Source organism: Hemicordylus capensis, chromosome 5 (genome assembly GCF_027244095.1).
Source record: "Hemicordylus capensis ecotype Gifberg chromosome 5, rHemCap1.1.pri, whole genome shotgun sequence".
Lineage (NCBI taxonomy): Eukaryota > Metazoa > Chordata > Lepidosauria > Squamata > Cordylidae > Hemicordylus > Hemicordylus capensis.
This window is the reverse complement of record NC_069661.1, coordinates 65,275,177-65,293,012: the sequence shown is the minus strand read 5'-3', so window position 1 is coordinate 65,293,012 and position 17,836 is coordinate 65,275,177. Positions and strand designations below refer to the sequence as shown.

Here is a 17,836-nt window from a genome sequence, read left to right as displayed (position 1 = left end):
CTGTGTGTATGTTTACACAAGTCAACTCCTTTTTAATGTACCTTGGAACTATTTGTCATCAGACAGAAAGATACTTCTCAGCTTTTTTTTAAAAAAAAAGTTAGGATGGACTGAGGGCTCTTACCTTTCCCTAGGATCCACCCTCACTGAGGGATGCTCCAGTTTCGCTTTAGGAGCACATAACTCCTGCAAGGTAGGCTGCCAGCAGTTGAAGACTGGTTCAGAGTCATTAACCAGACTCAAACTCAGCTTCAACAAACTCTGGAAAAGCCTTGGCAACTTCCGACACTGCACTGCCTCTTTGGTAGCAACAGAGTTTCTCAGCATCGCTTTTCATGCCAGCCCTTACGTATACTAAACTTCTACCCACACACACCTTAGCTCAAACTTCATGATCTTCTCTTCAGATGCAACTGTAAACTCAGGCAGATCACACAAGGTGCAGTCACAAAGCAGGGTAGCAACACCTTGAATCTCCTGAACTAGCTCTTTATCCTGCTTTTCTGCTGCAAATTGTTGGCTCACAATAGATAATGTCTTAACACATACCAACATACATCAACATGATACAAAGTATTAGGCCTGTGCAGTCAGATGCTGATTGCAGTCCGATGCATCTGTGTATCAGATGCTCTGGTCAGGTTTCACCCACCTCCTGCACCATACGGAGGCAGATGCCTCCGGTGCGATCAGCACCAGGTAGTACTTGCTAGGTCCAGAGCACAGGATTTATCGGAACCAATACTTGTGCTTCAGAGGCTGAGAGTGTGAAGGGATGCTGGGAGGGTGTGGGGGGGAGGCCTGGAAGGTGTGTGGAGATGCCTGGGGACTGCATTTCTCCCAGAGCTGTCCACACTCCCAACCTCTGCAGCACCAGTTCTGGTTCAGATAAAAGGAATCCCCTGCACTGGAGGAACGAGCAATACTCCCTGGTGCTTATCGCATTGGCAATATCTGCCTCTGTGTGGTGTGGGGCGGGGGGGGGTGGCGGTATATCAGAGCATCCAGTAACACCTCCTCCACACTACACAGACCTACAAAACACACAGAAACAGAAAAATATACAACATGCAGAACCAGACAAAAATAAATCAGGGTCCAAAAGCCAAGTTGTAACACTCGGCATGTCTGCTGAAAGAATCTTCAGCTTGGGCCAGAATGTCAAAAGGGAGAGTGCTAACCAGATTCCTGGGGCAGCGGCATTCTGTCTTATGTTTCCATCCAACAAAACAGAGCCTCTCCTGATTATTTCAGAGATCAGTCAGGTTCATATGCTAGGAGGTGGTCCTTCAGGTCTAATTTGTTAAACATCCCAGTTACCGAAGTTGTACATAATGCTAAACTGTTCTAAAGTTAAAGCAAAAAAGCTTTCACTCTTCTCCGCTCATGCAAGACAAGAGGCAAGGGGGAGTATGCAAGAGCCTGCACTTCTCTTTGGCGCATTCACATAATGCTGAACTAGGATTTAGAACTAGCTCTGAACCAGGCAAGGGAGGGAAGCATTTAGGTTAGGGCTAAATGGCCAGCAGGGTCAGCTGCACATACAGTGCATTGAATCTGTAAATCCAGCCAAGTAGAAGTTTATTCCAAACTCAGAGACACTGCTCAAGCATTCTCAATTTTCCCTCTGCAACCATCAGGAGCTTTAGAAATTTGCCAAATATCAGAAATTTGCAAAATATACTTTGCCATAGAATCTTGTAAACATATATAGACCTAACACCTATAATCCTATGACAAAATCCAAGCATTAGATTCTTCGACTGTGGGATTTCTTCATGAGCTGCAGTAGGGAAAGGTAGAACATCCTGGTTCAAGTTGGCATGTAGTGCACTGAAGCGTTGGAGGATAAATTTTTGTATCTACACATCCTACAAACAGTCTTCCTGGTTCTTTGCATTCTATACCTTGAAGATGTTCTACAATGCTAAATTATAAATACAGCATTTCAACCTCATAATATTGAAGGTTGCAATTCTATGCATTAGTCTGAGAGTATGACGTATGGATGACAAACAGACTTAGTTCTAAGTAAACATGCATGTAAGATATTTTGATGAAAATGGTGGACTTGGGATTCTACAGGCAGTTGGCTATATTTGGTGTGTTCAATTACTTTCAGGCAAATTTAAATAGTGCATCTTTCGCCTCCAGTTCTTTTCTTCTGATAGTGAGAACCAGATTACAGCACAAAAATGGAAGTAAATGGAAGTAATTAATTTCTAAAATACACAAACTATCCCAATCCTTTATAACAGAAGGAAATATTTGCTTCACTCCATGCTTACCTCTTGTTTGGCATCTTTAAATGACTTCCTTGAAGCTCTGTTTCTGGAATCCAGAGCCGCAGTTGCTTCTTGCTGCCCAAATAATTCCTCAATTGTCTTTGTGTCAATCTGATAGCTCTGTTTAGCACCAATAGTCCAGATATTGGTTTTACCACGGACTTGCTCTTCAGGGATAGTTTTCCAGAAGAAGCTACGTATCCGCTTCTTCTTGCTCTGATAGCCATGCCCGTTTACTAACTGCGGCAATGGAGATCTGCTCCCTACTGGAGGTGGAGGTGGTGGGGGCGGCGGCACTGCTGGTGGCAAAAGAAATCCAGCTTCTGTGGACAGACATGGTGGAGGTGGCGGAGGTGGCGGCACTTGCTCTTCTGGTTCTGTTGTATCTCCAATCATTAATCCAGCTTCAAGTGAAATAGCTCCATTTTCTTTATCATTGACCAAGGAGACACAATTCATAACATGCATTTTATAGTCTCTCTCTCTATGGAGAGAGAGATACACTTCCTTCGATGTGCATGTAACATCAAACGGCAGAGCAGCAACTTATGTCTCACACTTCCAAAAGTTAATACACCATCAGTGAGTGAATTTCAGGCACCTCTCTGAAAACTGCAATGAAATACAGCAAAAATACACAAAGTTAGGAAAACGGGATACATTTTGTGGTACAGGAAGCATGATGAACTACAACTAAGATCACTAATTCAGACATACAATTTAATGAGCTCTACCCTAGAGCTGTTGAATCTACGAGATACTCCAGTATGGTATTTGTTGTCCAAGAAGCCAAAAACTATCACTTTCATGGAAGAGAGCTGGTCTTGTGGTGGCAAGCATGACTTGTCCCTTTAGCTAAGCAGGGTTCACCCTGGTTGCAAATGAGAGGGAAACTAGAAGTGTGAACACTGTAAGATATTCCCCTTAGCCTTTATTTATTCCCCTTTATTTAAAACAGCCCCTGGTGGCGCAGTGGTAAAACTGCCGCCCTGTAACCAGAAGGTTACAAGTTCGATCCTGACCAGGGGCTTAAGGTTGACTCAGCCTTCCATCCTTCCAAGGTTGGTAAAATGAGTACCCAGAATGTTGGGGGCAATATGCTAAATCATTGTAAACCGCTTAGAGAGCTCCGGCTATAAAGCGGTATATAAATGTAAGTGCTATTGCTATTGCTAAGGGGATGGAGCCGCTCTGGGAAGAGCACTTGCATGCCAGCATGCAGAATGTTCCAATTTTTCTCCCTGGCATCTCCAAATCAGGGCTGAGAGAGACTCCTGTCTGTAACCTTGGAGAAGCCACTGCCAGACTGGGTAGACAGTACTGAGCAAGATAGACCTATGGTTTGACTCAGTATATGGCAGCTTCCTATGGTCAAGGCCCATCCTGCACATGGGAAGAGAGCTCATCTTGTGGTAGCAAACATGAATTGTCCACAATGCTAAGCAGGATCCACCCTGGTTTGCATTTGAATGGGAGACTACATGTGTGAGCACTGTAAGATCTTCCCCTTAGGGGATGGGGGCCGCTCTGGGAAGAGCGGAAGGTTTCAAGTTCCCTCCCTGGCTTCTCCAAGATAGGGCTGAGAGAGATTCCTGCCTGCAACCTTGGAGAAGCTGCTGCCAGTCTGTGAAGACAATACTGAGCCAGAAAGACCAATGGTCTGACTCAGTATATGGCAGTTTCCTATGTTCCTAACCTTGGAGAAGCCACTGCCAGCCTGTGTAGATAGTATTGATGGACCAATGGACTGACTCAGTATAAGGCAGGTTCCTATGACTAGGATCCAAAGAAGAAATATATACACAAGGGAAAAATCTATAGGTACGGCCAGTAATTTGCTTCCCAATTTTACTGCATTGGTTCCCATATTAAAGAGACAAGGTCCTGTTTCAGCTACACAGTAGCTTCTCTCTTAGCAGTAAGAATGACTGCAACACCATCTGGAAGACCTAGCAAGGGAAGACAGCACCTCAGTGTAATTGGTGGTAATGTAATTTTGAAGCTTCAAAATATAAAAATATGCTTTTTTAAAGTACATATAGGAATGTTAGGTGGTCAAACATTATCCATGCCATATGTCAAGTAAATATAAACATTGTATGTTAAATGTACAAGATTTAAGTTCATATTTCAACTAACTGGAAATATATTGCTCTTACAACAACTTTTAACCAAGAACCCTGAAGTGGAAGACTTTAAGTACTAACCAGAGTGAGACAAAGCAAACATCTATTCCCCCATGAACTAAAGCTCAGGTTTTTTTTAATTACATGCATTTCTACTTAGAAAGGAGCTACCTTGCTCTAAGACACAATTTAAATCTTTAATCCAAGTCTTTTGGTGAACTCAAAGTAATTTTAAGATAATCTGCACGTAAAGGTAAAGTGTGCAGTCAAGTCGATTTCGACTCCTGGAGCCGACAGAGTCCTGTAGTTTTCTTTGGTAGAATACAGGAGGGGTTTACCACGTGCCTTCTATAAAAAAAGATAAGAGCAGTTTGTGTGGTTGCATGCTTCTGCCCAGATTCATCATACTAACTCACACTTAAAACCTCGCTATAGGGCTCCATTTAAAATGTTACTGCACGCCACGGCCTCATGACTCAATAGTTGCTTATCACCCCTGTAGTTTGCATATTATCATCACCATCACCAACACTGTGAATGCCAAACTACAGTAAGAGGACGTGCTTCTCGTAGTTCACAGTACTGTTAAGACTGCCATCCTCAAATGCGTAAAACCTTAGTTGGCCTCTTTCCAAAAGTTTGCCACAGGAACAGTTGTGACTAATTAAGAAAAAAATGAACCACTGAACCAAAGTTTCTTTAATTGTTTCTGGTTTTTTAGCAGTGTTGCTGTTACACCTTTCCACATACCTCCCCCTGCTCCTCTGTAGAAAAATAACTCTCCACCTCCCCTTTGAAAGAAAAGCTTCAACTCTTGTATCTGCATATATTGCCCACCACTGATTCAAATCAGCTTAAAACAGAACTGTATTTTAATAGCCTAGTAAAACTTTAGATTTAGGCTGTAATGGTGTGGTTGTTTATGGCAGCAAAGTTAGATTCACTCCACAAACTGAGAGCATGTTCCAAACCTTGTTTGCAAGAGTGTTCTATTCTCTTCTGGGAAAATAGCTCACTGTGTGAGCTGCTCTCCAGCTATTGTTGCACCACAACTCCCGACACAAACATATACAGGATTTTTGTGAGATTCCTCTGTTCAACACACAGAGACTTCCCTACTCTCAGAAATCAATGGGTAATCCTTGTGAACTCCCAACTTCCATGTGTACATCGGAGTCAAGGGTGAGAGTTCAATTTTCAAGTTACTAAATGAGGTCTCCTGTTCTTGATTAAGGTTTTAAAGTAGCGCTCACTACATTTATGTATTATGCCCAGCTACACTGACAAAAGAGAAGACAATCCAGCCACTATTTTCTGACTACAACCCACATACTTTCATATAAAACAGAACTTATACATTCATAGTAAGAAATTAGGTTTAACCAAATATTTCTATTTCATACCTTAGACAAATTGTTCTCTTTCTGTTATGAACTCTATAGAGAGCATTCAATTTTTTAAAATTAGTCTATTGATTAAAGTGACAATATGATCAATCAGGGACCCCCTGCCACCTTTTCATACTGTTGAACAGGTAACACACTGAACAGTGTAGCAACATTTGGACAAAAAATACATTTCTTCTGTGCACCACTTAAATCTATAGGTTGTCATTGCAACCTCGGTAAATAAATGACTAGATACAGAAGAAAACAAACAGCCTAAACTCTACATATGTGCAAAGCTAAGTATTTACATAGGCAAACCTGTATGTCCAGATTGTCTCATGCTAGTTTAATTGGCATTTTAAAAGCTAGGACAACAACCATATAATTGTACTATCGTCATCCTGCAAGTAAGGACAGCATTTAGAATTTCAGCTGTTTTGAGATTCGGTTTTCAAAAACCACAAGGGGTGTGTGTGTGTGTGTGTGTGTGTGTGTGTGTGTGTGAGAGAGAGAGAGAGAGAGCGCGCGCTCATTTAAAATCAATTGGATTCTTTATGCTGCCTTTACCAGTGCTTGTGGTGAAACCTCATCTAATTCAAATGATTAAGCAAAGTGAATCCTGTAAGAAACAGGGCTTAATAAAGAATGCAGTTGTAAACACCACAAATGCAATACACGAACCTCTCAGTATTTTAAAATATTGCACAGAATAAGGTAAATTTAAAACAAACAGGAAACCTAAAGCAAGAGAAGATGTAGACCTATACCTGAACCAAACAATGATTAATAAAATTGTCAGGAATTGCATTAGCCCATTTCTCCCACTTTTGTACATTCTGAAAGCACACACAGAGAAAAATCAAAACAGCTAAAAATCTGCACCCTTGGAGTGCAGATTGGCGGTCTCACAAGACTATACTGGAAAAGCTAGAAGGAATTTTTCTGCCACTTCCCTAAACGTGCTTGAAAAAGCAATGCAGGGAAACTAATATGGAAGTAGATGGTGTGCTTGGCTTGAACTGGCAACACAGCCGAGCCACAAACCTGGAAGAAATCACCTAAAGGCCTCTCTCTCAACTTCAACTTCCCATTTCATAAGATGGGATACTAATTAGATTTCTCATCTGATTGTAAGGTTAGGTGAACTGAATAAGGGCCTACTCATGCTTTATGCAGCAGGCTTTTACTGCCACGGTACACTCCATGGTGTGATGCATAAACTTGTTTGTGGGCACACAGACCAGGGAGGTACGGCCATCAGTACTTCCAGCTACATGCCTACCAACTTTTTATAAACATGCAGCTGTACTTCATGGCTTTTACCATGGCAAGCACTGCATGATATATCGCCAACATGCTTGCTGTAATACAATGTGAATTGGCCCTAAGTGATTAATGACACCACAGTGCCAAATTACTGCATCTTCTATTCAAGCTTGCTTCTATGTTTTCTTCATCCACTTGGGAAAAACCTTTGAATGGATCCATTTCTCTGTATTCACCTCCAATTTTATCATGTACAGATAGAAAGGTGAGGATTAAGCAATTCTCATTTGCCTACAAAAAACAGTGCAATCCATCAAAACACTCCACCTGCATGCTAGAATGTATCCAGCTCAGTGGCAGAGTAAGTTATTATAAATAGCATCTTCTAAGTTGACCACATTTTCTTCTTTTCCATAGTCTTCAGTGGCTTCATCCCATTGGCTTCTAATATTCCTTGTACTATGCTGACACAAGTTATTACTTCCAAGCGAACACTGGGGTGAAACAAAGAAATGAAGGGATGCAGAAAAACAGACTTGGATAGAGGTGCACAGAAGCCAGTTTCTAAACCGAAGGTGGTCAAGAACCAGAATCTTTATCCTACACTTCTTACAGCTAAAAATTCAATACCAGGATATGATGAAAAGGGAATAATTACTAAGGAAAGTCATACAATCAAATTCATTTTTTTTACTGCACCAAATGTAGCAGCAATGCACATGCGAAGAGACTTTACTAAATTATTTAAAATGGACAAAGAAGGCAATGAAGATCATGAGCAAGGCTTGCAGAAGAAAAAGCTTGCAGCGGAAAGAGCAGCATTAACTAGTCTACAAGGCACAATGTAGTCCTTTGTTACAGGAACACTGAAGAATTGCTAAGCCTTTCAAGTAGTGGGGGAAAGAGAGACACTGGATTAAGGTTAAATATATCATAGACAAAGAAATGACCATCTAAAAGAGCAACTGCATAGTGAGGTTTATTGTGGACTGGCAGGATATTAAGAAAGTTAGTTCAATTCTTTAGATTACAGAATTATTGCTGTTATGATAAGCAAGCTTCAGAAGCCTCATGAAAAATCCAGAAGTCAGCATAAAATATGCTGGTAAGTAACCTACCCACTGTTCAAGTTAGTCAATGGCAACAATGTACTGGAAATTTTCCCACACAACTCCCACCATGCCCTCATGCACTCCCATTTCACTACTACAGACTAGTGCAGGTGAATTTCCAAGTGGATTGGGCACAGTGGGTGAAGGAAGTTGGCACTTTACAACACAAGAACTGCCAGCTCTAAAATATGGTTTAAAGAATCGAGCTGGCTTTTAAAGTTGAAGATTATTGCCATTATGCAGGATTAGCTTCTTTGATCTACAATTAATTGAGGACTTCAGAAATACTTTTAGGAAAGCAGCAGGCATGCTTTGTGACATGTTGCTTAATCAAGGGGTTCATAGTTTTAATGGTGAAGAATAAGATTGACTTTAGAGAATTTGTTGCAGTAGGAAACATTGAATAGATGACATTTTATACTAGATCAACCAGTTTTAAATATGTCAATAAGTGACAATTCTAAAATGTATCATGCTCATCTACAACATTCACAGAAGCTCAGTAATCCTAAATTATGCTCTAGGTAAGCATGAATACTAGAAGTTGTTCTGTTCTATCTATCCGTTAAAAGAGCAGGTGATGAATGACCCAAAAGGAAGTGATTAATACATTCTTATTATGTTGCGTTGCAGTGCAGAAGGAATAAATCTAAGAGGATGACAAAAGAGATTCCTCTGTAATAAAGGACAATACTGCATAAGAAAATCCTTCTAAGTATAGAAGGCAATGGGAAAAAGCAAGAAAAGCAGCCTTAGTAGATCTAATAATTCCTTCCAGAACATCACTTTGATGCAAGTTTCACTGACTTTGGGATAGAACTGTGAAATGACACCAAGTTCTCTTGTGTTCTAAGAAAGCCAAAGGACAAAGAATGAGGAATATACATGAGAACCACCATAATTGAGTTGTTTTTCTCTCTCTCTCTCTCTCTCACACACACACACACACCACAAAAAAAAGTGCTAAGCAAGGGCATGATGTGAAGCAGGAAGGACGTACCAGTGCCTCATAAAATTCTAAGTTCCTTAGCACCACCACATGGTTTTCTTCATAGAGCTATACATTCAACAACATTTGAAGCTCGCAAAGTTAGGTAAGCAGAACAAGCCACAGGTGTAGATGTCCATAACTGGGATCTCAGTCACACCCCTTCCAACATGAAAGGAAGGAAAGGTTGTGCTGTCAAGTTGGTGTTGACTCCTGGCGACCACAGCATGGTGTAGTGGTTAGAGTGCTGGACTAGGACTGGGGAGACCTGAGTTCAAATCCCCATTCAGCCATGATAGTAGCTGGGTGACTCTGGGCCAGTCACTTCTCTCTCAGCCTAACCTACTTCACAGGGTTGTTGTGAAAGAGAAACTCAAGTATGTAGTACACCGCTCTGGGCTCCTTGGAGGAAGGGCGGGATATAAATGTAATAATAATAATAATAATAATAATAATAATAATAATGTGGTTTTCTTGGCAGAATACAGGAGGGGTTTACCATTGCTTTCTCCCACGCAGTATAAGATGATGCCTTTCAGCACATTCCTGTATCACTGGTACTCGATATAGGAGTTTCCCATATTCTGGGAAACACACAAAAGGCATTGTTTATTCAGAGAAACATGGCAAATGATGACAGCTCACAGAAATGCACTAATTTGTCATAAGCAAATTAGTCCCCTTTGTGTCCCCTTTGCTAAGCAGGGTCCACCTGGGCTGCATCTGAATGGAAGACTATAAATTCCCCTTAGGAGATGGAGACACTCTGGGTAGAACATGTCCCAAGTTCCTTCCCTGGCTTCTCCAAGATAGGGCTGAGAGAGAATCCTGCCTGCAAACTTGGAGAAGCCACTGCCAGTCTGGGTAGACAATACTGAACTAGATGGACCAATGGTCTGACTCAGGATATGGCAGCTGCCTATGTTCCTATGTGCAATATTCCATAAGGGGTTGTCAACGAGTAGTGTTGATGTCCCCATTGGAGTAAATTAGGAGAGAACTCAACCTGAGATATTGTAGGAATACCACTACACTATTCAGCCAATACACAACTGGTGAAAGAAAATGAGTTTTTTTGTTTTTTGTTTTAGTTTAAAAAACAGGCCTTCAATATATTAAAGAAAATAGTAGGGCTGTCCATAACTTTTAATCAATTTTAAAGCTGTCCTAATTAATTAGTCAAGTTTTAAAATGTATTAAAAGTACTTATAAAAACTGCCATGGCAAAAACCATCTTAAGAGGAAATTTCCCTTTTCTGAAAGAGAAAATTTCATCTTAGAGAGCCAGTATGGTGTAGTGATTAGAATACTGGGCTAGAACTGGGGAGATCCGAGTTCAAATCCCCATTCAGTCATGACACCCATTTAACCAGTCAATTATTTCTCAGCCTAGCCTACCTCACAACCTAACCTATCTCACAGAGCTGTTGCAACGATCAGCATCAACCATGTATTGTGCTCTGGGCTCTTCGGAGGAAGAGCGGGTTATACGTGAAAATAATTCCTCCAGGAGGATGGCTCTGCAACGCATTTATGTATTATCTATGAAAATATGTTTCTTGCTTCAGAAGTATTGTTTTCACCCACATGCAAATTTAATCTATTTATTAAATGACAAGCAAATGACTGAACAACTAAGATATCTTTAGTTAGACAACAGCCCTAAAAATAGTCATGTTGGTGTTAACTGGGGCATTTTAGCTATCAACTACCTCCGCCCAACCCCAATATCTTACAGCACTGAGAATTAGAAATTCCAGAACTAGAGCCAAGATAAAAATGAGATCAGAAGACCCAAGTGAAATCTGTAAATGTTTACTTTCGCATTGCAATTCCTGGGTTTCACTGCCATTTACACCTATTTGCATAGGCTGCTTTGGAGAAAATGTTACATAGGATGACAATGTTTGAACACAACCAGAGAAGCAGGTTCCCAAAATTAAATCTGAAGTATCGTATTTCAGTTCAGAAAAATCATGGGCCAGTTTTCTGGGTCTTGCTGAGAGTGTTCATTCTAAGGTAACTAGCATTTATTGTGTTTACTTATTTCAGCTAGTTTCATGCACTGCTGTGTCAGTTGCATTTGCTCTAGGCAAAGGTGTACCTCTTTTTGGCCTAGCATGGAAGCCCCAACTATTAGAGAAGAAATTAAACTGTTTTATTTTGATGCTCTTCTCTTACCCACAGTCCAGCTTGAGGCATATTCACCATTCAGTCCCCAGCTATTAAGGAGAATGAGACATATCAAAGTATACAGCAGTATGAAAAACTATTGCTCAATTTGTTGCAGCAGGTGTCTCCCATCTAGTGCAAGAATAAAACTGCAGGCTATTGCCACACACTTTGCTAGAAGAGGGATAACACCCTGAACAACCAGTCTGAAAGGAACTGGAGTTTCGCTTCTGAGAGGTCTTAGGGCCAGTTCCCACACAACCAAGTATTCAGGTGCAGTAGTGAGCCACTACCTAGGTCCTGGTTCACATTTAAAGGTGTGTGCGCCCTGGGTGGGGGTTAGGATGCATGTCTGAGGCTTGCTCGCAAAGCTCTACTGTGCATATAAACCTAAACACCTGGGCTATGCATGAACCCACTTCATGGAAGCACTTTGCATGCAAAAGCAGGAGCAACAAGCAGATGTGACAGTACAATGTGCTAGAGGGAAATTCAAACCTCTTGCTGCTGGTGAGATATAAAAGTTTCCCTGCAGCCAATCATACCAGATGCACAAGAAAAGTAAGCACTGCTTCACAAAACACATGGAGCATCCCCCTTATTTATTTATTTCAGAGTGTTAGAATAAAAGCAAGCTCAGAGAAAGAATACTATTCTAAAACAGTATACTTTACTCTTTGCATTTCTTTTGTATCTGAAGCAAGTAGACCACAAGTTTAGACATTGCACTGCAAAAGAAATAAAGTTTTAGGGGATTCATTCAAATCCTATGCACATGGACTCAGAAGCAAGTCCCAATGTCAGATACTCCCAAATAAGCATGCTAGAACTAACATCAATGATCCACAGGCAAACCAAGGTATCCCTCAAAGTAAACTATGCTTTGCCTTCGCCCTGAAGTTTAATCTTCTTACCAGATTCTGATTCTAAATGGCTTTATATAACAGAACTGTCATCCACTAGATCCACTAAAAAGCACTGAGTATGTATCGTGTCCAATAAGGAAAAAAAACAGGCATAAGAGTGAAAGATCTGTATGAACATCATAGGAAATTTCAAATTCACAATGTAAGACATGCTTGCATAGCATAACTGAAAACCATAGGCTCACAGACACCATAAGTTTTCATCTTATTGCTTGGAAGGATCACAATGATAGCTATAAGTAAAGAGAGCAACTAAACACATATAGAGCAAACACTAATATGTACAGTATAGCAAGAACAGAATTTGACAGTATCTGAGGTCCCCCCCCATATAAAGGGAAACACACACACAAGCCTATCTTGATTTGGAAACATACAATCCAATCCTATACTTTGTTTACTAGGAAGCAAGTCCAAATGATTTAAACAGAAAGGCCCTGGATTTCCTTCTATGTGTAAAACATGTCAATTGCTTCTTGTCTGCAATTCACACAACACCCCACCCCAAATAAATCAATTGCTGGAAAATTTCATTTTTTTTCAGCACTCAGACCACAATATTCACTAGTCCAATGTAATTTCTGCTCCTACTAGCATAAAGATTGCAAGCAAAGTGCTGAGTATATAAAGGTTATTTGTGATACAGTCAAAGGCACTTATTGACTGGTGATAGTGGCCCTCCAAAAACACCCCCACAAATCACCTCCAAAAACACCCCCACAAATCACCTCCAAAAACACCCCCACAAATTGATTACATCAATTGCATTTTGCAAGTTCTATTATCTCACATCATCAACAACAAATTTGCAGTGTTAAATGGGGTGCCCCCAGTATTCACAAGAGAGAGATCAGCAACAGCCTAGCTATTTCCCAAGGTTACCTGGCCCCATTTCCTTTACTAAACACCACCACCCTTGGTACTGGATGGGGTAGTGCAAGAAAGACACAGAGAAGAACAGGTCAGAATCCAGAATCATCCTTATACTGCTCTGAAAGAATTCTCATTGAAGCAATACACTTTTAAAAAGAACTCATACAAAAATAATGCTCCTTTGGCCAGCTGCTATCAGGGAAGTTGAAGTTATCTGGGTTCTGAAAAGAGTGTTTTCTGAACAGCAAAATGCACAAAAACAAAGAATGCCCCACAGAAATATCTGGGAAACAATTAAACACTTTCTTCATACACTTGCAATCCCTGCAGTTCCAGAGCAAGAGGTTTGTTGTGCTAATAAAAGGTGGCAGGGCACACAATGCGAACATAGAAGAACTATATTGTCTTAAGAGACCACCCAAGAGGGGTTGACAAAAACTGGTAACTACAAGTTGATCATTAAAAGGGTTAACCTAGACTTGTCCAGGTCCTCCTTTGGTTAATGCTAGTTGCCTAGAAAAGAAGTTTGGAATTGGCAACTCAATTTCTTAGTGTGTGTTTCATACTGGAGTTGTGATAAAGACTCAGCATCCCTTGGGAGACTTCTCTCCCCCCCCCCCCTTCTGCCATAGGGCTCAACAGCAACAAAAGGGTAAAACGCCCTTACCTCATCATCACCCTCCCAGCCTTTTTAAAAACTGCTTGCTTTGTTTCTGGGTGGATCCTGGAGAGGAAAAAGAAAATTTTGTAATTAAGTATTGCCATTAAAAACAACCACCCCATACCCATTGGACACAGAGAAACCAAGTTTGATTAGATTTAGTCTTCCCTTTAGATAGGGCGAGGCAGCAAGGGCTGCAGTCGAGGGGGGAAAGAGCCCCCGCCTCACAGGGAAAGACAGATGCTGTTGTCGCTATCCGCGGCAGCAGCATATCGAGTGGCTTCGCTCTACTCAGCGCCGTCCTATGCACGTTTACTCGGAAGTAAAACCCACTGACTTCAGTGGGACTCCCACCCCTGGAGGTGTGCCTAGGGTTGCATCCACCATGCCTTTGAAGGGTCTCTACTCTGCCTAACATTTCCCCGAGCAGGCGTGCTTACAGGCGGCGCACAGAGAGGCGCATTTCCCACCAGTCCCGGGGCTTCAGCTCCAAACCAGCCGCAAACGCCCCTCAGCAGCGTTTCCCGGCGTGCTCATTTTTCCTCCCCTCAGCGGGGTGCGAACGGGAGCAAGACGGCTTGTCTCCTTTCGCCCCTCCCGAGCCGCCGCCAAAGCAGTTTCTTCTACGCCAAGAAACCCTATTGTTTTTCTCTGCTCCGCCTCGCCGGCTCCCTCAGGAGACCTGTTCTCCCTCTCCAAAGAAGGGAAGAAAGCGTCCTCCTCACTCCTCAGAGAGCTCTTCGGGCACCTTGCAGCGCCTCGCGGGAGGGGGAGGCGGGAAGGCTGCTGCGGCTCCAAGGTGGCCTTGTCCCTTTGTAATAAGATATTCCCCATTCCCGCCCCCCGCCCTGGAAACGCATGCGGCTGGAGCGGGGTGGGGGACGACACTTCCCAAGAACACCCAGAGGCTCCCACTGCTAGCCGGCCAGAGCCAAGTCCTTTCACGTGCGTTCGCTTCCCCCCACTGCTCCCCCCGCCCCGGTCCAGCTTTATGCTTCCCAGGAGCTCTCCGGAGGAGAAGGACCAGCCCGTCTGAAATCGGCAAGAGCCTGAAATCGAAAGAGCCGTCAATGCGTGCCTTGTTTTCCAAGCAGTTTCTTTTGAAAGGACCGGGGTGGGCGAAAGACACCTCCCCTCCCCTCCCCAGCTCACATCATCTTTAGGAGAAAAGCTGAAACTCGTTTTTAAAAAGAGAGCGAGAGAAAAGCCACGCCGAAGCACTCATAATTCGCGGTGACCTCCTTCCGCACTAGACAGGGGTCGCTCAAGCAAGACAGCGAAAAAGCAACCAAGTCACAAAAACGGGGTAATAAAAGCTGCAGGAATCGAACACGTTTCTTTAGAGAATTAGCGAAATTTCTACTAGGGCTTTCGGAATAAGCAGCAGATCCCATTTAAAAAGTAAGAATAATAATCTCAGAGGAGATTGTTAGAGAAAGAATCCCAAGAGAACCAGTCTGAGTTGACTGTTGGCATAAATTGCAGGCAATTGTGCTGGGGTGAAGGGCGGAGAGCTGGAAGGCATCGACTTTAATTTGTGGGGAGAGTAAAAAAAATATTCAATAGCCATACTATTCTGGTTGTATTCAAGCTTTTCCTCCTTAAGCCCTCGTACATGGCCCCCATCCCCCGGTTATCCACAGATGGTTTATTAGATGCAGCGACAAGGATGTTGGGAAAGCCACTGGCGGGGAGAGAGAGGCAGGGGAGAATCCCGATTTCGAGGAACTTGGGTTGGCTCCTCGTCGCCAGCGGGGAAGAGGGATAAGTTCCAAGACCTCCTTGGCCTTGTCCAGGAATTGAGACAAGGGGCGTTTAAAGCCCCAGCCAGTCTGCATATGCCCATCATCTGCCCCGTCCTCGCTCTATCTCAGCCGGGATTCACAGATCCAGTGACAGTCCACACAAAGCCACTTCGCCTACCTTCCCTGCTGGCTACGTGGAGCCCTCGGCCGCTCCTCGAGATGAGAGCCAGGACGCCAGGGTCTCCCGCGCTCGCTGCCCAACTCTGTGGATTAACGTCGCCGCTGCCTCCTGCTCTTCCTCCTCCCTCTGATTTCACTGCGGCCAAGGACCCAGAAGAAACAGCGAGAGGAGGCGGCGGAGGCAGCACGCAGGCGCAGCGTTAGGCGGGGCTGGTTCAGGTGGTGGCACCAGCCTGTTCTGCAAGGAGGCGAACCCATTAATGCTGGGAGAAGCGAGCAGCGAGAGAGGTGCTGTGGGAGATCGATCGCTGCTGTTCCCAACAGCCCCCGGTTAGATCGCGCTCCAGGTGGAAAGAACGGCACACAGGTTCAGAAGCAGAGCAGACCAGGGGCGAAAACTTCGTGGGGCGGTGGGGCTCTCAAGCTCGCCCTGGGATTTCTCGGAGGAAGCAATGCCTCCGCCGGGTTGCCAGGTGGGGGCGGTGGGGCTTAAGCCCTGCTCCGGATTTCTTGGGGGAGGCATTGCCCGCCCACCCCGTGCCAGGTAGCATCAGCAAGCTCTCATGCTCAAGTTCATCAGTCAGTTGAACACCACAGTCAGTCCTGTAGGCAGCAGCTCAGCAAGTTCTTAGGAGGCACCCATGGCTGCCTCTTGGGGCCCTTTCACTCTATAGTCCTATGATTAGAAGTAGTATAACAGGAGAAAAGCTGGTGGTGCTCTAAGCATGCAGGTGCTCTGCCCAGAGTGACCCCATCCCCTAAGGAGAACATCTTGCAGTGCTCACATATAGTCTCCCACATTCAAATGCAAACCCTGCTTATCCAAGGGACAATTCATGCTTGCTACCACAAGACCTCTTCTCCCATGTGCCCTGTGCCCCCCCCCAAAAAATTGAGGTCTATGCCCCTGGAGCAGACCCCCCCCCCGTGCCTTCCTTCTACTGCTGCTTGCTTGGAATTCATGTCTTCTAACTCTGGATGCGGTACAAGGGAAAGGGTTGAACCAAGGGGACAAAATATATGCAATTATTACAGAAATAATAGGGGCAGGAATAAGTCTCATTGTAGATACAGATACAAGCATTGCCAAGGCCATGTGGTGTGTGGGAGAAGAGGAGGAAAAACTCCTTTGGGTTTCTGCATAGTTTGGAAAAGGAATCAAAATCTGACAGCCAGAGGCAAGCAGGTTGCTACAGTCTTGTACTCTGCATTAGTTACTCCCTCGCCTACCACATTCACAGTCAATCGTACAGACTGGAGCCCCCTCTTTGTCCATGTGCATTTCTTAAATGGTGGGGGGTGATAGGGCTCAAACCTTCCTAAATTGTCTGCTTCCTGGGAGACTCTGCACCCATCCCCAGACACTCTCCTTGGGAAGATTACTTTTCAAACACCAGAGATGAGCCCCTTGGTATCCAAACAAGCCGAGCCCAGGTTTTAACTACACTTTGGTGTTCAATGGGGGAATCTAGGCTTCTAATGTTTTCTTTCACCATACTGGTTTGTGAATAATACCAGTGAATGACTGAAAGGTGTTAATGGGTAACTAATCCACATCAAGAGATCTCAGAGTACTCATTAACCAGGAAGATCTTTGGGACTCTTAGCATCTCCCTCCTCAATCCGAGATTCACTTAATGGCCCTCGGAACATCACCATCTCTGAATAGCAGTATCCCAGCTGCAAAATGGGAATGTTAGGCTCTCATGGGGTTCTTGTGACCATATTATAAGGATGGGCATCCTTCACATGATTTTCTCCCAAAGTGCTGGCACGGGAATTGTGAAGAAGTAGGTCAGGCTCCACCCCATGGGTTGGAGGGTTTCCTGAATCCCAGAAACTGTGACAAAGCAGAGCTTTGGGAAGCTTGGTCTCTGGCATAGGACTGGGTAAGTAGAGAAGAAAGACTATTTTACTGGTGGGTCCCTTTAGTAAATCATTTGGGATCCATGGCAATGGCAAAACCAATACCACTCCCTCATCTCCCTTGAGTTCCTCCTATATGGAGGAACTCAATATCACACACTTGCTTGCATTGAAAACCACCTGCAATGACCCAGCTGCTTGTTTTGTTTAGGGGTGCAGCCATAGTTAGCAATTTTGGACCCTGGGCT

General features: G+C 43.5%; 1 protein-coding gene across 2 annotated transcripts in view; it reads right to left on the bottom strand.

Moving 5' to 3' along the window:
• FHDC1 (FH2 domain containing 1) overlaps nucleotides 1–16,027 on the bottom strand; it is a 58,257-nt gene extending 42,230 nt beyond the window's left edge. The window contains exons 1-3 of one of the 2 annotated variants that reach the window (XM_053258629.1): nucleotides 15,721–16,027; nucleotides 13,804–13,860; nucleotides 2,289–2,897 (exon numbers count right to left, since the gene is read on the bottom strand). In XM_053258629.1, the coding sequence (XP_053114604.1) occupies nucleotides 2,289–2,753 (465 nt within the window). In that variant the 5' untranslated portion in view covers nucleotides 2,754–2,897; nucleotides 13,804–13,860; nucleotides 15,721–16,027. Of the gene's footprint in view, nucleotides 1–2,288; nucleotides 2,898–13,803; nucleotides 13,861–14,237; nucleotides 14,831–15,720 lie in introns of those variants that run through there. The other variant, XM_053258630.1, reaches the window with a different exon arrangement.
• Between the last annotated feature and the right edge of the window lie 1,809 nt (nucleotides 16,028–17,836).